The sequence below is a fragment of the Hylobates moloch genome, unplaced genomic scaffold, assembly GCF_009828535.3.
Source record: "Hylobates moloch isolate HMO894 unplaced genomic scaffold, HMol_V3 SCAFFOLD_6, whole genome shotgun sequence".
Classification (NCBI taxonomy): Eukaryota; Metazoa; Chordata; class Mammalia; order Primates; family Hylobatidae; genus Hylobates; species Hylobates moloch.
The window spans coordinates 144,379,075-144,402,539 of NW_026652281.1; the positions used below are offsets into that span (position 1 = coordinate 144,379,075).

The window sequence follows — 23,465 nt, forward strand, 5'->3', positions numbered from 1 at the left end:
CTTTCTTTCTATTGTTGTATATATTGGGGTAATTTCTACTGATTATTTGCAAGTTCTCTCATTCTTTTCTTTTTGCCTCCTCTTTGCTGTTAAGTCAATCTACCATCTATGGAGAGTTTTGTTTTCTTTTGGGTTATTGTATATTTCAGTTCTGAAATTTTCACTGGGGTCTTCTTTACATCTGCTATTTGGTTCCTGAGAATTTCTATTTCTTTGATGAGACTGTTTTCCATTTGTTTCAAGTGTGCCCATAATCGTCCATTGAAGCAATTTCACGATGGCTGCTTATATCAGATAATGCTGACATCTTTGTCATCTCAGCATTGGCATCTATTGAATGCCTTTTTCCTTTCAGCTTAAGAACTTCCTGGATTTTGGTATGACAAGTGATTTTTTATTGAAACCTGGACATTTGGGATATCATGTTATGAGACTGTGGCTCTTATTTAAATCTTCTATTTTAGCTGATTTTCTCTGACATTGCTGTTGACAGAGGAGGGAGGAACCTACCTCATTACTGCCAAATTCCCTGCTCAGCTTCTGTCAACATTCAAAGGCAGGGAGTTTCTTCTTGGATGCCAAGGGGGAAGCCAACCCAGTGGGTAGAGGAAAGGAAGTTCTGGCTCCCCACGAGACACGCAGCAATACCTCTCTGGGTGGTGGAAGTAGGAATGCTTCAGTACTGCTTACTACATGGCATCCGCTGACACCATAGGGGGCAAGAGGACTCACCACTTCTGTGGTGATGATGGTGAAAAGTTCTGACTCTCCTAAACATTCTTCCACACCACTCTAGTGGAGAAGGAGAGGAGTGCCTTGTTGATGCTCAGTGGGTGTGGACGACAGCACCCTGTGAAGGGGAGAGCTTCACTATTTCCTGGAAAGGGCTGAAAGTCCTGGCTCTCCTGTACTCTGGTTGAGGTTGGTGCCTACTTGCAGCCTCATTTTCATGGAAGGGCGAGCTTTCCACTTGGTCTTTGCTGGTGAAGATTGGGGTGGGGCCACAGCTGGTTTCCATGGTGTGTGGCTGGAGTAGGGTAGTCATTGTCTCAACATTTTCTTTCTTGTGAGTCTGCCCCTTTTCATAGTCCTTTGGCTATATAGGAGGCTCACTTTTGTTGTCTGTGCCCATTGAGATCTCTAGGTTGCCAGCTCCATGTCTGGGATATCTCTGTCTGTCTGTCTGTCTGTCTGTCTATCTGTTTATCTATCTGTCTGTCTGTCTGTCTGTCTATCTATCTATCTATCTATCTATCTATCTATCTATCTATCTATCTATCATCTATCTAATTTCTTTGTGCTATATATATGGCAAAAAGAAACCCCAGGGAACTCAGCACTGTTGTTCCTTGGGTCCTGAGGCCCCTCATTGTTCTGCTCTTCTTTCTACTTTTCATAATCTTACGTGTTTTATATATAATGTTCAGGGCTTTTAGCTGTATCTTGTAGGCAAAATAGGGAAAAGTATGTCTATTCTGTCTTTCTGGGAGCAGACATTTATAGACTGCCTGATTTTTAAAGATAAGAATCCAGATTTTCATATATAATTCTTCCATTTTGTCTTTTAATCCTGACAGTCAATTTTTTTTTTTTTTTTGAGGTGGAGTCTCACTCTGTTGCCCAGGCTGGAGTGCAGTGGCACGGTCTCGGCTCACTGCAACTTCTGCTTTCCAGGTTCAAGCAATTCTCTTCCTCAGCATCTTGGGTAGCTGGGATTACAGGCACCTGCCACCACACCTGGCTATTTTTTTGTTTGTTTGTTTTTGTATTTTTAGTAGAGACGGGATTTCATCATCTTGGCCAGGCTGGTCTTGAACTCCTAATCTCGTTATCCACCCTCCTCGGCCTCCCAAAGTGTTGGGATTATAGACGTGAGCCACCGCATCTGGCCGACAATCAATTTTTAAGTAACAGGCAGGCTAAATGCAAAATGTCTATTTGCCAACAGTCTGTGAGCTCTGCCTAGCTCCTTAAGAAATTTAGTTTCTCTGACTGAGATTTGTGAATTTTTACCTCATTATATATAATTTTCCATCATTTATCCAGAAGTGATATTGCTGACAAACTTAACTATCAAGGGCAGAGCCAAGAAAGAGAAATTTATTAGGAAAAGATCTCTGAGCAACCACATTAGATGTCAACATGTCCAAACGCTAAAGTTCTTGAACTTTATTAATAGATTATAAGCCTTGAGGCCGGGCACAGTGGCTCATGCCTGTAATCCCAGCACTTTGGGGGGCCGAGGCAAGCAGATCACCTGAGGTCAGGAGTTCAAGACCAGCCTGGCCAACATGGTGAAACCCTGTCTCTACTAAAAATACAAGAAATTAGCCGAGTGTGGTGGTGGGTACCTGTAATCCCAGCTACTTGGGAGGCTGAGGCAGGAGAATTCGCTTGAATCCAGGAGGCAGAGGATGTAGTGAGCTGAGATCATGCCACTGTACTCCAACCTGGGCAACAAGAGCAAAACTCCATCTCAAAAAAAAAAAAAAGTTATAAGCCTTTAAGCTCCCACTCTGAGCATGATTTAAAAAATAAAAGCACACACACATATGTAGAAAGTCAGTCTACTTTCCCAAGCACAATGCAAATTAGAGAAGATAGGATTTCATGAGTCAGGAACACTGAAGATATTGAAATTAAAAACTAACAGTGAAGCAAGAGAGAAGAAAATCATAAAATTGACCCTAAATACTCAACTCCCCCATAAAACCACCTGTGGCTCCTCAGTGTTGGTGCACACAGTCTTATATTCTTTTAGTAGATGCTGAAAGTCTTCCTTTATTGGAGCCTAGCTTAAGAATTAGGATTTATTATTAGAACTGTGAATTTCAGGGATTTATATCATCATCTTCCTCCTCTGTCTTACGCAAGTCTGTAACTCCTTAGCTAAGAAAAAAACATTTTTAAAATCATTCAGAGGAGAATAAAAACTAATTTTAATTGAGCCCCTATGATGTGTTAGATAGTATATTAGGAATTTTACCACCATGTATGTTTTAATTTTTACAAAAACTCTGTGAAGTAGATACTATTATTTTCTACAAAAACTCTGTGAAGTAGATACTATTATTTTCTATTTCAACTGATTGAGAAACTGAGTTCAAAAGACCAGGAATAATTTTGACAAGGACTCTGCCTCACCAGTGGTTATGGTAGGACTGGCATCTAATTAAGACTTCAATGGCCATGCTCTTAAATAACCTGCAGATTCCAAAATGTTGAAATTGAATGTTAGAAGTTAGGGAAGGGGATTTGGGCATCTAAAAATTGCCTTAATGTGGAGACACTTGAACTAACTATGCCACAGCAAAAACTGACATTCAAAAACACTACTTAATGTCCTCTAAGCAGGTCCTGGGGTCATGACTCTCAAAGGCACTTCTGAACTTGATGAGTGAGAGACTCTAGAGTCCAGCAAGCTAGCTACTGCTTGTGCTTTCTTATGAGCAACTGAGGCAGCACCAAGACTGTGCTTGAAGAGCATAATATTCGTACCCTCTTTTTTGTTTCAGATGGAGTTTTGCGCTTGTTATCCAGGCTGGAGTGCAATGGCAGATCTCAGCTCATTGCAACCTCTGCCTCCCGGGTTCCAGCAATTCTCCTGCCTCAGCCTCCCGAGTAGCTGGGATTGTAGGTGCCTGCCACAACTCCCAGCTAACTATTTTTTGTATTTTCAGTAGAAACAGGGTTTCACTATGTTGGCCAGGCTGGTCTTGAACTCCTAACCTCGATCCACCCGCCTCGGCCTCCCAAAGTTACAGACATGAGCCACTGCGCCCACCAAATCGTACCCTCTTTGTCATTGCCAATTATCAAACAAAATTGTCCACAATTACAGGCAATATTTGATAAAGTGTACACATAGTATAGATTGGGGGGGTCCCTGAGATCTAGAAGAACTCCTGGTGTGAAAAACCAAGGGAGGGGCTACTTGGCTTCTGGTGTCTGCAGGCAAATGTCATCCACATTGCTGTGCATAGCTATCTTATTGTAGTGTGGTAAAATAGCCAAGGAAGAGCAGAGGGGTTCGAAACTACAGATCTGCTCCCCAAGTATTTCCTGACATATTGAGGAGGCAGTGAGCAACAGTAGCCTGGAGAAAAATCATTGCCCTGGCTCTGGGTTGCATTTTCCATTTTAATTAAAATTCTTATTTGTCCATTCTGTCCAGGTCCTGGCCCTGTGGTCTATGCTATTTTGCATGGCAAATGAAATCAATAAGAGCCTATGATTTGGAACTTGGAGGCGCCTAAGCATTTTGGTCATATTTGCTAAGCAGAAGGCGAGTGTTTTCTGAGTGATGTTTGGCATACACTTCCAGTCTGAGGGTGTCAAATGCCAGACTGTGGGGCTCCCTGGTTGCCAGTTCATATGTTAGAGAGGTTCCTTCCCTTCAGCTTTCCTACTGTACTTGGTAATCTTCCTCATTTTTTTTTTCTGTTCTATAGTGGGTATCCCAGCAATGAAGGTGACAGAATGGCTTGTGGTGATTATCAGGTGGTTGTGCCAGTAAGACTGCCTGTCAGCAGTTATCATGTTGGTGGGTGACTGGGCAGAAGAAGTAACCAGGTGTGTCCTAGACACAGATCTGCAAGGGAGCAAAAACTGGGAGTTTGCCAAAAGCTCGTTGAAGAAATTGGAGAAAGATTGTTTGCATGTTGAGAACGACTTTTATTCTTATTTTCCAGACATAGCTAGGAAATGTTATGTTAGTTGAATGTGACTTGGTATCACTACAAAGTATTAATAGCACGTATTTATGCCTTATGCTCAAATCTGCTGCCGTACCTTTCTTTGCCTTTTGTTTATTTTTTTTTGGTGGGGGGGGTGGTTGGTGGTATTTGTTTTCTACCCAAGCCTTCTATAGCATAGAGAGAGTGTAATTAAAGAAGGATAAAATCAATTTGGCTTTGAATTGCTTCATAGTAAGATCTTGCATTAGAGTGACAGACTTATCATGTCATCTGTGCATACAAAAAAATCAAAAGATGAGTATTTGTTGTTACTATTTTTTTCCAAATCTATTAAACAGCAAGAAAATTAATTTACTGTATCGAGTTCTTCTATTTAGGCTGATTGTTTAGTTTACATTAAACTTTTGCAAAAGAGATTGTGCAGGGCGGACCAAGTCTGCATGTTCATGTTTTCGTCTGAGTCAGAGCATGAATCAGAACTGAAGGGAGCATTTCTTGTAATCACAGTCTTGGTTTTTTTCTTCTATGTTTTTAGGTGGCAAAGTGACAAGTGCCAAAAGTCAGGCCTGACTTTTCTGAAAACATCAGCATTCTGCTGTATCTGGAATAATGGATGTAAAGGACCGGCGACACCGCTCTTTGACCAGAGGACGCTGTGGCAAAGAGTGTCGCTACACAAGCTCCTCTCTGGACAGTGAGGACTGCCGCGTGCCCACACAGAAATCCTACAGCTCCAGTGAGACTCTGAAGGCCTATGACCATGACAGCAGGATGCACTATGGAAACCGAGTCACAGACCTCGTCCACCGGGAGTCAGATGAGTTTCCTAGACAAGGTTTGTAGGGTTTCCCCTGCTGATTGGCTCTCAACTGTCTAACTTACTTGATTTACATGGTTGATGGCTGCTTTTGGAGATCCACCGTGGTGGTTTTTGACAGATGTCCCCTACAGTAGACTCTTGGTTCCATAAAGGACATTCCTAATACCATGGTGAATCTCTATCCTGAGAAATCTAAGATTATCTGTGGTTTCTCAAAACTATTCTCCTCATAGTCCACTTACAAGCCTCAAATTTCTATTCCTTTTCACGTTGGGTTTCTCACTTAGATTCTCCTTGAACAAATGGTGTATCTTGGTTAAATAATCTTTGAAATAGTGTATAATAATACACCCTTTTCCCTCTACTAGAATATGATGTTAATTCTGAGTGATACATTTCTCTTTTTGTGTTTCAGAGCATAGGTGGCCACATGTATGTTATTTTCCAATTCCACTGATGTAATTATCCCTCCTACTTTCCCCAAGCCTTAATTTTCCTTTTCTTATACTGTTTTGATTTCTTTTGGGAGGAGAATATTTTTCTCCCAAGCACTAACAGTTGGCACTCTCTTCATGTCCAATATTTATGAAGAGTTCTGTTATCACTTCTCCAGGGTTGCTGTAAATGCGTCAACACGTAGAATAAAGCAAAGCAGTGCTGAGAGGTGGTGTGACAAAGCTCACTCTCTAGCTCCATGTCTTACTAGTACCAGCCTCGCCATGTGTGCAATTTACATTGACGGCTCAGCAAAATTACAAGCAAATGCACAAAACTGTACCGAATGCCTCGGGAAGGGTCACTCTGCCAGCGCCAAAGGGCTAAGCCCTGCTCTGCTAGCTTATTGCTTCATTTGTTTTATAACACTGATTCTTTATTTCTTGTTCCATGTCCTTGGGAGTAAACGTTGCAATGGGTTTAATTTCTAATGAAATAGCTTGGAATTCTAGTCCTGGTTTCTCAGCTTCCTTAAACCACTTTTTACTATTTTTTGTTTATTACAAAATGTGCATGTGTATATATATGTTATTAATTAGCACTATGCCCACGGTTTATAAATCTACAATCCAGAGGTTGTTCTAGATAACATCTTTGTATACAGTCCTGGTTTAGCCTAGCTTCAGCTTTTATATTTAACATAGGATTGAAAAAATAAATCAACAGAGAAACTGTTAGAATTGTGTTTCCATTGCCATTATAACTCTTGCAGGATACAATTTTTATTTAATCTTCCTTCTTATTTTCTGAGTTATCTTCATGTAAATGAAACACATGCTGATCCTCCTCCATGAGAAAATGGGGGCAGAGGCTGCTTGAAAATTGCTCTGGATCAAATGCCTTTGATCTGTAACTTCAACAAGTGTTTTTGCTTTGTTAAGTCCTCACCATTCCCCAAATTGCAGGTAGTGGCAGTTGGAAAAAAAATATGAAGAATCATGGCTTAATGAACTGAGAGAGAGCTTACATTTCCAATATAACAAAATTGGGACACCTCTCTGTTGTTTCCCAGAGCTGCACTAACACGAGACTCAGATATTTTGAAAGGTGATGCACGTTCAACGTGGTTGAAAGCCTTTCATTCTCTGCTGTAGTTTTTGTCTCATTTATGTTGTTCCTGCCTACGTTTTTGTGTCTCATAATTCTGTGCTGAAATGTTCACTCTTCCTCCTAAGTCTTATTAAAAGTGCATCCTGGCTTCTGGATCATTGTGCACTGAGATGTAGATTCCAGATTATTGTTGAATTATGGATCGGCCTGTCACCTTTTCCTTTATTAATATTTACATAAAATAAAACCAAGGACTGGGATTTTATTTTCAAATATACCTTTATTCTTCCTGTTTAGTCTTCTTCGCCTCCATTGATAATAATGGAGGTTGCTTGGCCATATCAAACTCATAGCTTTGCAATTAACAATTCACACATGCCGCATGTTGTTATTGAGCCCATATTTGTTTGTGTAATGTGTTTGAATGAATTAAAAACTGTGCAGGCCAAAAGTAGAAATAAAAAGCATCAGAAGGTATTTGCATATGCAAGTGCAATTCCTTCTGAAGACATCTATGAATTTATGCATGAAAATGTAGTCAGAGTCTGAGTGGATCTACTTTGATGGGTTCTAAAATTGAACTCTGCAGGAAGTAAATAAGCACATATTTAAGGAGAGGAGGAACAGGAGATACAGTCTGGCAAGCAGTACATTCAGCTTGAAACTTAGCCACTACAGAGAGGGTTAAAATAAATTTTACACTCAGTAATAACAATAATTTTTTTAAATGTCATGCATTTCCCATTTTATTTTCTTATTCATGAAATCAAAGAGCAGGATCATCTCCGTACTTATTAGCCTAGAGGTACATTAACAAGGATCATAGTGGGATCATCTCCTGCAGTATTCTTATTTAAAACCCAAGACACTGATCATAAAACAAACACACTTCTCACATACAACCAAGTTTTGCAAACACAGTTGAATGACTCTACAGATGCTCAGGGTGGAAAAGAATTGCCAGCCAGTGAAAGTGATGCGGGCTCAGAGTCAGACCTTGTCCAGTTACCCCAGCTGGCCCACTCAAGTATCAGATGCAAGAACCTGCCATCTCCCAGCAGGAGAAATGAGCCAGGTGTTCCCATGAGAAATTTACAGAAGCTCCGGTCAAATTGTGCCCATCTTTGCTTGCTTTCAACACAGAATCCTCCTCTGCCTTCTTCTATTGTGGCTTCTTCTCTTGAGTATGCAAATCACCTGTCTGGCCTCTATTATGCCGGATCCTCCTGGTGTGAAGGAAGAAAATTGCTGACCTTCGGTCTGTGGCCACTGGAGTAATTAGTAATTAGTAAATGACTAATCCTGCACTAAATAGCATCCTAGTGGTCTGAAAGCTAATGCACCTGACAAAAGTGAGCAGTGGTCTGATCCCTGGTCAGACCCAGCCCTAGTCCAACCTGTGAAATAGATGCCACTTTGAATAATGAAGGTCGGCCAAGTTCCCAGGCAGTTTGTACAAGCTTGTCTTTTTTTTTTGGACCCCGGAGTTAGGGTGAAGAGCAGTGTGATATACAAGACATTCTCCTGGGGCTTAGGAGTCTAGAGTTGGACGTGAATTCTGCTTTTGCATGTGTATGTGCCTGGGACTCTGCTCTGCATTCTGTGTTTCATCAGTATTACTACATGGTTTTCAGGTACATTAAACAAACAACAATAATAACAATGACAAAAGAATAATGGCGAACAGGCCGGGTGTGGTGGCTCACGCCTGTAATCCCAGCACTTTGGGAGGCCAAGGTGGGCGGATCAGGAGGTCAAGAGATGGAGACCATCCTGGCTAACACGGTGAAACCCCGTCTCTACTAAAAATACAAAAAATTAGCTGGGCGTGGTGGCGGGCGCCTGTAGTCCCAGCTACTCGGGAGGCTGAGGCAGGAGAATGGCGTGAACCTGGGAGGTGGAGCTTGCCGTGAGCCGAGATAACGCCATTGCACTCCAGCCTGGGCGACAGAGCGAGATTCCGGTCTCAAAAAAAAAAAAAAAAGAAAAGAATAATGGCGAACGTTTGTTGAGTAGTTTGTGTCAGGAGCCAATCTAAGCATTTTGCTTGCATTAACTCAGTTAATGCGCATGACAGCTTTGCGAGGTGGGTACTATCACTCCCTTGTTTACTTATTAGGAAACTGAGTCAGAGAGAGATTAAATAAGTCATCCAAAGTTGAAAACATGGAAAGAGCCGGAGATAGGCTTCAAACCTAAGGGGCTGTATTCAAGACCTGTGTCTTAAACCAATGTGTTTCATCACCTCTCAAAAAAATAAGTAAACAAACAAAAATATCATTTAATCCTTAGTCAAAGGCTGGGAAGGATCTATGAAATTCACTTTCTAAGTTTTTTAAGAATCCATACCTTTAAATCTTTCTTAATGATACAGGAACTGTAGTTAATAGTATTGATTGAACATATAATGTTCACCACCAGCTCCCAGCCCTGCTGATCTAATTCCTGTTCTCATCCATTCACCTCCATCTCACAATCATTCCTGACTCTCCAGAAGCATTCCTGCCTACAATACCCTCTACCAACCACCACTGTAGGAAAACATTTCGACTGTAGGGATGTGTACTGGGCTGTCAGCGCTGATTCTATGCCCTCCTTTATGGTCATCACCTTTTTGCACAAATTCTTAACCTGGAACACTAACCAAGAAAGGTGTCACTATCTAAATGATATTGCTTAGGTAAGCAGAACTGACTTGTTTCTGTGCTAACCAAGGCCCAGTGGGCCAGAGAGTTCAGCCAGCCCTCTTATTCCTCAAAAAGTGCTTCTTTCCAGTTAGCAGTTCAAGTCTCTCGAGAGGGGGCCAAGATTGAATTCTTTCTCTGTACCTCAGGCTGGCTGTCTAGGTCAAGGTCAAAGAAAAAATTGGGGGAAGATTGAATTTTTGAAAGTATGCTTGCATCAGTTCTCTCAATCAGTTAGAGCAAAGGAATAAATCCTACCAACTATTTGATGTGCTTTAAAAAGCATGTCAACAAAAATAAACACACATACACATTTTAGGCTAGGTTTGGTTTTGGTACTCCATAAACTAATTCTTGCTCCTATGATCTTTAAAATAATTTGGGCAATAACTTTTGCTCTGTATAATTTGGCATAATGTACATTTAAACAGTGTTAGTGAGCTGAAAACTCATGAACCTCTAGTGAGCTAGAGTATTACCTGCAATGATTCAATTAACTTATACAATAATTGTGGGAATACTTTGGAAACTGTAAACATTTCTTTCTATGCCATTGTCTTAAAATAGCCATTTTTTCCACTATACCTAAACAATAATTCAAACGTTCTTCTAGTTTGAAAACCTCAGCACTTTAATTTACCTACAAAGAATACCTTGTAGATGTTGGTAAAGTTCAAGAGTTCCTGTGGTCAATATTTTGAAGGCTGAAATGTACGTTGAGCAGATTGCTTTCCGTCTATTTTCCCACTTCCAGGTAGGACTTCTTTTCATAACTCAACTAAGAATAACACAATGCCTTCTATTCTTTGGCTGTATTGTTTTCTTCTTTTTTAAAAAATATCCTTAGAAAAAGAGAATCTACAACCTTTCAATGTTATCTTTTTAGCTGGATAACTTGAATCCTTGTTGTTTTATATGGGAGGCACATGGGAAAAGAGTAATGAATGAAGACTCTGGAGTTCAACTTTGTCCATATCCCAGTGCTGATGGGTGCCGTTAGTGTGATCTTGATCAAATTCTAGAACAGAGACTGAGTCTCATTTTCTCCGTTTGTAAAAGCTCTACCATATATAGTTATTGGGTTTATTTCTTACAATTGTGTATTTATTATGATCTGGACATTATCTTTCTTTTAATAAGTGCTAGTAGTTATCATTACAGTTATTGTCATTTTAACCCTACTAGCAGCAGAAGTGGAGATCACTTGCTCTCCAACCCTAATAATACTTTGGTACAAAAAAAATTTTTCTTTCTTCTTGATTCGTTTCCCGTGACTTGCAAAAATTCTGACATTTTCAAACTCAGAACTTTTTTCCAGCTTGTTGATAGAGTGTGTCTGACTCTCTATCCACCATACATTTTGTTCCCAAAGATGAACATAACTCATACATTATTTTCCTATTTTTAGATAGGAATGAAAGATACTATCTACCAACTGTCAACTGATGCCAACACACTGTAAGAGAGTTGCTAGTCAGACAATTTTACAAGTCAAAAAAAAATAGATTGGAAAAACTGCTCTAAGTTAGTGTCGTAGGATACAAACACTTTTTTTTAGGTGTGCATTTTATGGCATGTAAATGCATACGTATTTCAGAAATGAGTTTAAGAGTAGATTTAATCCATATAAATGCTGGATAAAATTAATTCATTTTCATCACTTCATGAGCAATAATTTGGAGTCTATGTCAGAGAGTCAATGTTGTGGAGTTTCATTGTTGATGCTTACTACCCTTCTAGGAATATGTCTATATTTTTCAATAACTTTAGCCATTTGGCAACTATCTTCATGTTTGCCCAACTGTTATCCTCCCAGTAATTATCTATTATCAATTCTGCATTCAACTTTGTATCTAACTTTCTTTGAATTACCTTCCTTTTCCTGCTCTTTCTCAGTGGAAATTCCTCAGAGTTTCACCCTAATCCTATACTCTTTTCCATGGCACTTTCTTTAGAACACTCTTATTCATATGACTTCAGTGGTCACTATTTCTACTTCTAAAAGCTTTTTCATTTACAAATGATAGTATCCCAGTTCAAATTAGCTCACTCGAAATGATAATGTTTTGGCTGACATCACCAGTAATCTAAGAATGCATCTGCCCTCACACTTATCATCTCTCACAAGATTCTCATTCTCATATATTGGCTTTAGTCTTCAGAGAGATCTCTTCGAAGATGTCTGCTGATTACCCCCAATCTCACATTTTCTCATTTGGTAACATCACTGGAAAGAGTTCCTTGTTTATGTATCTGTTTGGGGTTTATTTTGCTATTTTCAGCAGAATATTCTCCAGGTAGCTATTCAGGCTGGCCTGGCATGGGACACATGCTGATGATACCTATGTCTACCATTTTATGGCTGTAGCTGGCCATGTCTTGGACGTAGGTTTATCCTGTGCTTGGAGATAGCTTACAGTGAGTGCCTCCTAAACCTGATGGAATAAATTCCGCAGAGGAAAGAAAGACTCTGATAACTGCAGTAGACGGTAAACACTAACTGGCCTGATAACAAATGCTCCTCATGCTAGTGAGGCTGAAGTTTAAGGCTTCCTTTCTGTAGTCTTTCTAGGCTGTATTGGTCCATTCTCATGCTGCTAATAAAGACATACCTGAGACTGGGTAATTTATAAGGAAAAAGAGGTTTAATGGACTTAACAGTTCCACATGGCTGGGAGGCCTCACAATCATGGTAGAAGGCAAAAGAGGAGCAAAGGCACATCTTATGTGGCGGCAGGGAAGAGCACGTGTGCAGAGGAACTGCCCTTTATAAAACCATCAAATCTCATGAGACTTATTCACTATCATGAGAACAGCATGGGAAAACTTACCCCCATGATTCAATTACCTCCCACCAGGTCCCTCCCATCATACATGGGGATTATGGGAGCCACAATTCAAGGTGAGATTTGAGTAGGGACACAGCCAAACCATATTATAAGCTTCACATCCACTTTGCTACTGGTCCTTGGAATATTTTATCTTTACATATCCAAGTAGGAAATTTGTCTTTCCCTCAAAATTTGTTTCCATTTTTCATTTCTCAGCTTTGGGGAATGGTATCACAGCCTTGCATTTTAGATAAAGTCTTCCCAACCTCTTTTTTCTTGATTCTTTATATTGATGTTTACCAAATCACACCTATTATTCCTGCATCATTTATCTCAGTTTCAAGTTTCTTATTCCATGGGCAGCTTCCAACATTTCAACACTGGACAACTCCTTGAGCATTTCAATCACCTCCTTCCCTAATTCTTTCCTCTGGCATGTTTTCCATAACATGGATAGTTTTGAGTTTTAAAAACATGGCCTTACTTTTCCCACTTCCCTCAAATTGATTCAAAAATATTGCAGGGGTTCCTAAAAGGCAACTGCAATTTGTGGGACACCACAATAAAAAAAGGTAAACATGGTTTCTAACCTCACAGAGCCTGGCAGTTTTAAAATGGTAAGATATAACAGATATGTAACTAGGTACCACATAAAAAACACTATAAAAGGGAAAACATTGGATAGTTTCGGAGAGACCTTTAACCCAGATTCGTGTCCGGAATGGCATCCTAGAAATTGTGGCATTCCTGCATACGTTTGAGGGATGGGGAGGGGGTCGGACAATCAAAGAGGCAAGACAGTGTTCAGGCAAGAGTCATGGCATGTGCAAAGGCCCAGACGTGACCACATTTTGTTGCTCCAAGGATGTCAAAGAAGTGTAGGTTGGATGAGCTAGAGTGGCAGAGAGAAACAGTCATGAAGACATTTCAGGGAGACAGTGCTGGTTTCAGCTTGTGGAGAGAGGAAGGATGGTAGTTAGAGGTTATATCTTCATCTAAGCAAGGGAGCCTGGTGGCCTGATCTAGGATAGCAGAGATTGTTTGAGAAATGTTGTTGAGATGAAAAGATTGTTGGCTTTTTTTTTATTTTTTATTTTTTTTAGGCAGAGTTTCACTCTTGTTGCCCAGGCTGGAGTGCAATGGTGCAATCTCTGCTCACCGCAACCTCTGCCTCCCAGGTTCAAGCGATTCTCCTGCCTCAGCCTTCCAAGTAGCTGGCATTACAGGGATGCGTCACCATGTCCGGCTAATATATATATATATATATATATATATATATATATATATATATATTTTTGTATTTTTTAGTAGAGACGGGGTTTTTCCATGTTGGTCAGGCTGGTCTTGAACTCCTGACCTTAGGTGATCCACCTGCCTCGGCCTTCCGAAGTGCTGAGATTACAGGCATGAGCCACCGCACCCGGCCCCTGATTGTTGGCTTTTTAGGATACCTTAAAAGCAGAGGCAGATATACTGTTCTGAGACTCCTGGGCATTGACTGCTTTTTTCTCCTGCAAAGAGAATATTGCCTTTCTGATGCTGAGTTTACTTAAAGAGCCAGGAAAGGTCAATGCTTGTAAATAACCCCTTAAGTGGAAGTACATAGATTGTTAGTTCAAATTCTTCTGGAATATTGGACATAAACCTAAGTATAAAAATTATAGTGTTGTGGCCGGGCGCGGTGGCTCACGCTTGTAATCCCAGCACTTTGGGAGGCCGAGGCGGGCGGATCACGAGGTCAGGAGATCGAGACCACGGTGAAACCCCGTCTCTACTAAAAATACAAAAAATTAGCCGGGCGTGGTGGCGGGCGCCTGTAGTCCCAGCTACTCGGAGAGGCTGAGGCAGGAGAATGGCGTGAACCCGGGAGGCAGAGCTTGCAGTGAGCCGAGATTGCGCCACTGCACTCCAGCCTGGGCGACAGAGCGAGACTCTGACTCGGGAAAAAAAAAAAAATTATAGTGTTGCAACAAAAATTTGGATTTTTTTTTAATTTGTTAGATTCCTGCCTATGCAAAGGGTAGCACCAGCTACAGAGCACTTCATATGGATCCCACGCAAGGAAAAAATAGAGAAGAGATTATGCTGCATCTGCATCTGCCCCTTCTCTGTGTGGACCATGATACCATTGTTTGTTCTCTATCATGGACTAAATAAATAAGAGACTCCAAGTAGATGTGAGTTCTGTGTGTGTGTGTGTGTGTGTGTGTGTGTGTGTGTGTGTGTATGTTCAACTGAGTGTGTGTTTTATCCCTGCCAATGGTAACTTTATTTGCAAAGCTGAGTATGTTTGGAAGATAGAAACAATACTTTCTGGAAACTGATGGGGCAAGCAGGCTAAGCGAAAAAAGAAAAGTCAAGGACATCCCTGCAGTTTCTGGCTATGGCAACTGACAAGATGTTAGCATCAATCCTCAGGGCTTGAGACAGAGGATGGCCTGGTTTGTGGGTTAGATGGGATAGGTAACTGTCAACCTTTTGAATTGGAGGTATCCTGTAGGCTGTCCATATGCAGATGTCTAATAGGCTGTGGCTGTCCAGTCTTGAAATTCTGGAGAGAGGCTTGAGCTGGATAAAGATTTAGCAGTTGACAGCTAATAATTTCATGGGACTTGGTATGATCATCTGAGAAAAAAACGTACAAGGAAGAGGAAATAAGAAGTTCACATGACAATGCAGGTACTCAAGGAATAGGAAAGGGAAGAAAATCCTGTGAAACAGTTGGGGGAAAAAAAGAACACCTCAATTTCCTTTACATGTGCTATTCACTCAGTGCAAACTTGACCTGTCATTCCACAGTGCGAGTTTTGTTCCCCATCCCACCACTCAGAGTTGACCTCCTTTTTGTCCCCTAAATCAGAGGCCACAAAATTAATGTACATAGGGCATATTTGGCCCCTAGATAGGTTTTATTTGGCCTATGGATTTCTTCAGAATTTTGAATCAAGTGCCAGTCTATTCACATTTCAGTTTGCCACAGGCCCCGTTTCTGCCTTCTGTCTTACACCAGTCCTATTCCTCTCAGGCCTTTATTTTATATGCCAAACCTCTGAAAGCTCTCACTATTGCAAAAATATCACGGATCTTCCTATGTCTATTTTTTTCTTGTGGAATACCTCTCTGCCTATTCCAAACCTATTCATCCCACAGGGTGTGACCTGTGGTTCACATCTTTGGTGAATCTTTCTGCCCTCTGAATTTTTATAGCCCTTAATGGGTTGTTATTGTTGTTATTATTCTCCTGATGAGTGACTCAGCATACATAGCACATGGATTCTATGACTCCTATGAATAGGAAAATAAACAAAGGGCTGTGCAGTTTTGTGCTCTGACTCATAGATGCAACTACCAGAGAATTTGTTCTTTTTAGTGGCTTGTTTCCTGTTCTAATGAGAAAAATGGAAAGCACAGCTCGGAAACAGACTCCACTTAGAAAATGTGGATGGTATGTCTGTCCAGCATGACAATATCAAACCTCATGTTTTGAAATGCCAACTTGCAAGTTTTCTGCCATTTACTCTGACACTAGCATGTTGAGTTGCACTAACAGTTCCTTTTTCTGATTATTGGTGATGCAATATTATCAGCTTTTCTTGGCTGGTGCCACATGTTGCAATTATGTCTCTGCAACTGTCTACTCTGCGGTATGTATAGGAGGTCTTCGGTGCATATGTGATCTGTGCAGGGATGCCTTTCTGACCAGAACCTTTGGGAAAACTGCACAGTGAGAGATGGAAGAATTGCCAGGATCAGCCTTACCGTGCTTTACAATCTGTGTCCAGGAGTGGCGCTGCCCCACCCAATGATGAATCATCACACTGATATTATCAAAGGAGACATTACATTTTCAATGTCATGTTTTAGGTTTATAATTTAATTTTCAGCTCTGGCAATTCCAGAAGAATCCCTAGGGACATATGAAGAGGAGGGGGATAGTGTGTACTCGAAATGAATACATGTTCATTTCTTGAGCACCTTAATTGGCATGCACATCTCACAAGCTCCCTTTTTCTCTGCTGCAGCCAAACTCTCTCACACCACCAAGTTACTCAATATTCCTCCTGCACTGACTGCCTTCCTTTCCACTCAACCTCAAGTCAGATCTACTTTAGTAATAAATCTCTGCTGGGAGTGATCAGAACAAATACTGAGTGTGTACCACAATATTAAAAATAAGTGCAATATAGACTTATTTAATAAGGTCCAACAGACTTTTATAACATTTGGAATATTTTACCAAAGTTACTATCAGCATTATGTTTAATGCATTTTCTCCAAGACAGAAAAATCTTTTCAAGAATGGGGCGGGGTTGGGGGGAAGAAAAAAAACACAAAACACAGAGAAAAGTCAGACGGGCTCTGATGCATTCTCACTCAACTAAATCTGTGATTCTCCTTCCTTTCCCAGATCTTTTTCTTTGGCCAGACCCACAAAATATGAAGCCTCTTTGTGTTCACCCTGATTTATCAATAGTCAGCACTGGGGAATTGCAGTCCCAGTGGGATACATTTCAGTTTAAAAATAGTCTGAAGCACTTTCTTTCAAATTCCCACATGTCCACTGCCACCTCATAATATGTGCCTCTCCTTCTGTCCTTGTGCACTTAAAGTCTGATCCATGTACGGGGAACGAAAGCACTGAATTTGTTTGTAGCACTTTCAACCAAAATGGTGAATTTATTTAGAGAGTAGTTCCAGTGAGTTAAATTAGTTTCAATGGACGTATTGGCTGCAACTGGAACATTGATGGAAGGGAGGCATACTACTTTAATGTCCTCAAAAAAAAAATAAAGAAAGAAAATAAATAAATAAAATCCAGTCAACTGCAGGGTAAGTATCCATAGGCCAAACAAATCCCTCTCAAAATGACTGCAAGTTCAGGTGACACCAACAGCTGTCAAAAGACCCCTGTTTGCCTGACAGCCTTGGGTTCAAATTCTTCCTAGTTTACAGTGACATTTCATTTAATGCTTGCACTCTGACTCCATTTGTCTGCCCTGCAAAAGCTCTGCAAAGAGCTGACCCAGTTAACACTTTCTGCTTCACAAACCCAGAGACTGAACAGCAGGGACGCTACAGCAAAGTGGAGTTGTCCTAGCTGAGCGGTAAGGGGACAATGACTGTGGCCACAGTCCACGTCATTTTTGTTTCTAGACCAGTGGTGACTCACTGGACTCTCCTGGGGAGTTTTGAAAAGTCTGCATGTCCTAGTCTCACCCAAGACCAATTAAATCCCAATCTGTGGCAGGGAGGACCCAGGCATCAGCATTTTTTAAAACCATATCTTTATATAAATAAAATGTCTCAAGGGATTTGAGTGCAAAAGGACATACTCTATAGGCTATAATATTTCTTTGGTAACTGATGACATTTCAAGCTTACGGGACCTCATACTTAGCATAGCGACTTAGAATCTCACTTTTCACTCAGAAGCTCATAATAGAGTCTTTTGATTCTTCAAGGGTTTGGGTTAATAAATGCAACGTAACCGAAGCTCATTATGTAGTGTTTCTAAAGCACTATCGAGTAATCATTTGCTGGTGTATTAGGCATTGCAGGCCCTTGGTGCCACAGTCCATCTCCTTGTTTCTGAGCCAGAAGAAGCAGGTGGACTGATTCTTCTGGCACCCCTGCTTCTCAGCCCACATTGTGTCAAACATTAAAAGTGAGGTCTTAATTTGAGTACCTGGCTTGGAATGTAACAGGTAACAATTGATTATGTTAATTGATCCAACGTCTTCAAAGTCAAAGCAGTAATGATGAATTTGGACCTACTATTGGAAGAAAATGATCAAGTTACATTTATGTTGAAAGATGAAGTCAGTAGGGAAAGATTGTGTTAAAATAGTGGGTTTCATGCACGTCCGTGTGAAGAGGCCACCAAACAGGCTTTGTGTGAGCAACAAGGCTGTTTATTTCACCTGGGTGCAGGCGGGCTGAGTCCAAAAAGAGAGTCAGTGAAGGGAGATGGGGTGGAGCCGTTTTATAAGATTTGAGTAGGTAAAGGAAAATTACAGTCAAAGGGGGGTTCTCTGGCGGGCAGGAGTGGGGTTCACAAGGTGCTCAGTAGGGGAGCTTTTGAGCCAGGATGAGTCAGGAGAAGGAATTTCACAAGATAATGTCATCAGTTAAGGCAGGAACAGGCCATTTTCATTTCTTTTGTGGTGGAATGTCATCAGTGAAGGCAGGAACCGGCCATCTGGATGTGTACCTGCAGGCCACAGGGGATATGATGGCTTAGCGTTGGCTCAGAGGCCTGACATTCCTGTCTTCTTATATTAATAAGAAAAATAAAATGAAATAGTGGTAAAATGTTGAGATGGGGAAAGTTTTTGGGGGTGGTATGGAGAGATAATGGGCAATGTTTCTCAGGGCTGCTTCGAGTGGGATTGGGGGGGCGTGGGAACCTAGAGTGGGAGAGATTAAGCTGAAGGAAGGTTTTGTGGTAAGGGGTGATATTGTGGGGTTGTTAGAAGAAACATTTGTCATTTAGAATTATTGGTGATGGCCTGGATATGGTTTTGTATGAATTGGAAAACCAAATGGAATAAGAGAAGGAGAAAAACAGGTATTAAAGGTCTAAGAATTGGGAGGACCCAGGGCATCTAATTAGAGAGTGCCTAAGGAGATTCAGCATAGTCCTGCCAGCAAAGATTATTTATTTACTTTTAGAGTTAAGAGTGGCAGTTTGAGGATAGCACCAGGAGGTATCAGTTATGCTGGCTTGGAGAAACAGTGTAAACTGGCAGTGTAAACAAGAGCAGGGCATGTATGAGTAGTTGAGAACGGTGAATAGGAGTATGACTAGACAGAAGATAGTAGGGATGACAAGTTTTTGGGGGCACAGTCCAAGTTGGTCTGGTGTCTGGGCTGAGACTGGGGCTTCATAAAAAGGAGCGTCCATACAGGAGCTCAAATGGGCTGTACCCTGTAGCATTCCGAGGACAGGCCTGAATTCTGAGAAGGGAAAGTGGTAAAAGTATTGTCCAGTCCTTTTTAAGTTGGTGGCTGAGCTTGGTGAGGTGTGTTTTTAAAAGACCTTTAGTCCGTTCTACCTTTCCTGAAGATGGAGGACCGTAAGGGATATAAAGGTTTCACTGAATACCAAGAGCCTGAAAAACTGCTTGGCTGATTTGGCTAATAAAGTCTGGTCTGTTATCAGACTGTATAGAGGTAGGAAGGCTAAACTGAGGAATTATGTCTGACAGAAGGGAAGAAATGACTGCGGTGGCCTTCTCAGACCCTGTAGGAAAGACCTCTACCTATCCAGTGAAAGTGTCTACCTAGACTAAGAGGTATTTTAGTTATCTGACGCAGGGCATGTTAAGTAAAGCTGATTTGCCAGTCCTGGGTGGGGGCAAATCCTAGAGCCTGATGTGTAGGGAAGGGAGGGGGCCTGAATAATCCTTGAGAAGTAGTAGAATAGCAGATGGAACACTGAGAAGTTATTTCCTTGAGGATAGATTTCCACGATGGAAAGGAAATGAGAGGTTCTAAGAGGCGGGCTAGTGGCTTGTACTATAGCATAGCCTGCCTTTGCTGGTATGTGGCTATTAGGCCTGGTGGAACTGCCATCAATAAATCAAGCGTGATCAGGGTGAGGAACAGGAAAGAAGGAAATATGGGGAAATGGGGTGAACGTCAGGTGGATCAGAGAGATGCAGTCATGAGGGTCAGGTGCGGTATCTGGAATAATGTGGGAGGCTGGATTGAAGTCCGGGCCAGGAACAATGGTAATTGTGGGAGACTCAACAAAGAGTGAGTACAGCTGAAGGAGCCGGGGAGCAGAAAATATGTATCAGGTGGGAGGAAGAAAATAGATTTTGGAAGTTACAAGAAATGTAGAGAGTGAGTTGAACATAGTTTGTGATTTTTTAGGGCCTTTAGAAGTATTAAAGCAGCGGCAGCTGCTGCACGCAGACATGAGGGCTAGGCTAAAACAGTAAGGTCAAGTTGTTTGGACAGAAAGGCTACAGGGTGCGGTCCTGGCTCTTGTGTAAGAATTCTGACCACGCTAACCATGCCTAGGAAGGAAAGGAGTTGTTGTTTTGTAAGGAACTGAGGTTTGGGAGATTAGTCGGACACGATCAGCCGGGAGAGCACGTGTGTTTTTATGAGAATTATGCCGAGATAGGTAACAGATGAGGATGAAATTTGGGCTTGACTGAACTAAAGGGGGCTGTCTGTGAAGCCTTGCGGCAGTACAGCCTACATAATTTGCTGAGCCTAATGGGTGTCAGGGTCAGTTCAAGTGAAAGCGAAGAGAGGCTGGGATGAAGATCCAGAACAGAATAATGGGTTGTAGAGGGAGGTATTGAGGATAGGTGAGTATATGGGTTTGGCACCATGGGGTGGATAGGCAAAACAATTTGGTTGATAAGGCGTAGATCCTGAACTAACCTGTAAGTCTTGTCTGGTTTTAGGACAGGTAAAATGGGGGAATTGTAAGGAGAGGTTATAGGCTTTAAAATACCATGCTGTAACAGGCGAGTGATAACAGGCTCTAATCCTTTTAAAGCATGCCATGGGATGGGATATTGGCATTGAGTGGGGTAAGAGTGATTAGGTTTTAATGGGATGGTAAGGGGTGCATGATCGGTCGCTAAGGAGGGAGTAGAGGTGTCTTATACTTGTGGGTTAAGGTGGGGAGATACAAGGGGAGGATGTGAAGGAGGCTTTGAACTGGGGGAAAAGGCGGCAATGAGGTGTGGCTACTTCCCAGGAGTAGTTCAGGGGAGCAGATAATTAAGTTAAAGTGTCTCAGCCTAATAAGGGAACTGGGCAGGTAGGGATAACTAAAAAGGAGTGCTTAAAAGAGTATTGTCTAAGTTGGCACCAGAGTTGGGGAGTTTTATGAGGTTTAGAAACCTGGCTGTCAATACCTACAACAGTTATGGAGGCAAGGGAAATAAGCCCTTGAAAAGAAGGTAATGTGAAGTGGGTAGTCTCCTTATAGATTAAGAAGGGGACGGACTTACTTTCCACTGTGAGAGTTACCTGAAGCTCGGCGTCTGTGATGGTCTAGGGGGCTTCCGAGGCAATCGGGCAGCCTCAGTCTTCAGCCGCTAAGCCAAGAAGATCTGCGAAGGAGTCAGTCAGAGAGCCTTGGGTCAGAGTTCCAGGGGCTCTGGGAGTGGCTGCCAGGTGAGTTGAACAGTCTGATTTTCAGTGGGGTCCCGCACAGATGGGACGTGGCTTAGAAGGAATCCTGGGCTGCGGGCATTCCTTGGTCTGGTGGCCAGATTTCTGGCACTCGTAGCAAGTTCCTGGGGGAGGCAGTTCTGGAGGAATGCCTGGCCACTGCGGTTTAGGCTTTTGGAAGTTCTTGTGTGCTGGAGATGTGGCTGGGGTTTGTCTCACAGTGGAGGCAAGGAATTGCAACTCAGAAATATGTTGCTACGTGGCTGCCTCTACTCTATTATTGTACACCTTGAAGATGAGGTTAATTAAGTCCTGTTGTGGGGTTTGAGGGCTGGAATTTAATTTTTGGAGTTTTATTTAATGTCGGGAGCAGATTGGGTAATAAAATGTATTTTGAGAATAAGACAGCCTTTTGACCTTTTAGGGTCTAGGGCTGTAAAGCATCTCAGGGTTGCTGCCAAATGAGCCATGAACTGGGCTGGATTTTTATATTTGATGAAAAAGAGCCTAAAAGCTATCTGATTTGGGATAAAGTAAAAGGAGCATTAACCTTGACTATGCATTTAGCTCCAGCCACCTTTTAAAGAGTAAATTGCTGGGCAGGTGGGGGAGGGCTAGTCACAGAACAAAACGGTAAGCTGGACCAGGTGTGAGGAGGGTAGGTGATAAAAGGATTATAGGGTGGAGGAGTGGAGGCTGAGGAAGAATTGGGACCTAGCTCAGCCTAGCAAGGAGGGGAGAGGTCAGATGGGTCTGTAGAAAAGGAATATTAGAAAGACTTACGATGCTTGGGGTTGGGACTGAGGGGACAGGTGGGAGGGAAAGAAGGAAGATATGGGACAAGTTGCATTGGGAACAGAGACTATGGAGGGACTGATGTGTAAAAGAATGCCTGGACATCAGGCACCTCAGACCGTTTGCCTATTTTATGACAATTATTTAGATCTTGTAGGATGGAAAAATGGAAAGTGCCATTTTCTGGCTATTTGGAACTACTGTCGAGTTTATATTGGGGTCAAGTGGCATTGTAGAAGAAAATAAGGCATTTAGGTTTTAGGTCAGGCTTGAGTTGAAGAGGTTTTAGATTTTTAAGAACACAGGCTAAGGGAGAAGAAGGAGGAATGGAGGGTGGAAGCTTGCCCATAGTGAAGGAGGCAAGCCCAGAGAAAAGAGAGTAGAGACACGGAGGGAAGGGGTTTGGGGGTTCTTACTCTCCAGAAAGGCGGGAAAGGGGTTGGGGTGTGGAAATAAGGGATCAGGGCACAGAGATAAGAGGTCGGGCATGGAAATAAGGGATCAGGGCGCAGAGATAAGAGGTCGGGGCATGGAAATAAGGGATCGGGTGCAGAGATAAGGGGTCGGGGCATGGAAATAAGGCATCGGGGTGCAGAGATAAGGGGTCAGGGCACAGAAATAAGGGATCGGGGGTTCTTGCCCCCAGAAAAGTGGTACTTGCCACTAAGGGTGAAGGAGAAGGGGTTGGGGGGTTCTTACCCCCCAGAAAAGTGGAGAGGGGTATTGACATGGAGAGAAGGGGTTGTGGTTCTTGCTCCTCCCCGAGAAAAGCGGGACTTGCCACTAAGGGTGAAGGACCAAGGCAGGTGTCCCTGCGTGGTCTGACACCTCTGAAACATGGGTGAATAATCAGAGTGTCCCTGCAGTGATTAAACACCAAGGGAAGGCTGCCTTCCCGAGTCCATGACCAGCGCTGGAGTTTTGGGTCCACAGAAGAGACGTGTCCCCTTTG

The 23,465-nt window shown here is 42.1% G+C and overlaps 1 protein-coding gene across 3 annotated transcripts in view; it reads left to right on the plus strand.

Annotated features, from left to right (window-relative positions):
• Nucleotides 1–23,465, plus strand: part of TENM2 (teneurin transmembrane protein 2) — a 1,386,931-nt gene that overhangs the window by 401,732 nt on the left and 961,734 nt on the right. For all 3 annotated transcript variants that reach the window (XM_032158572.2, XM_032158571.2, XM_058440114.1), the window contains one exon: nucleotides 5,233–5,532. In XM_032158572.2, the coding sequence (XP_032014463.1) occupies nucleotides 5,307–5,532 (226 nt within the window). In that variant the 5' untranslated portion in view covers nucleotides 5,233–5,306. The remainder of the gene's footprint in view (nucleotides 1–5,232; nucleotides 5,533–23,465) is intronic.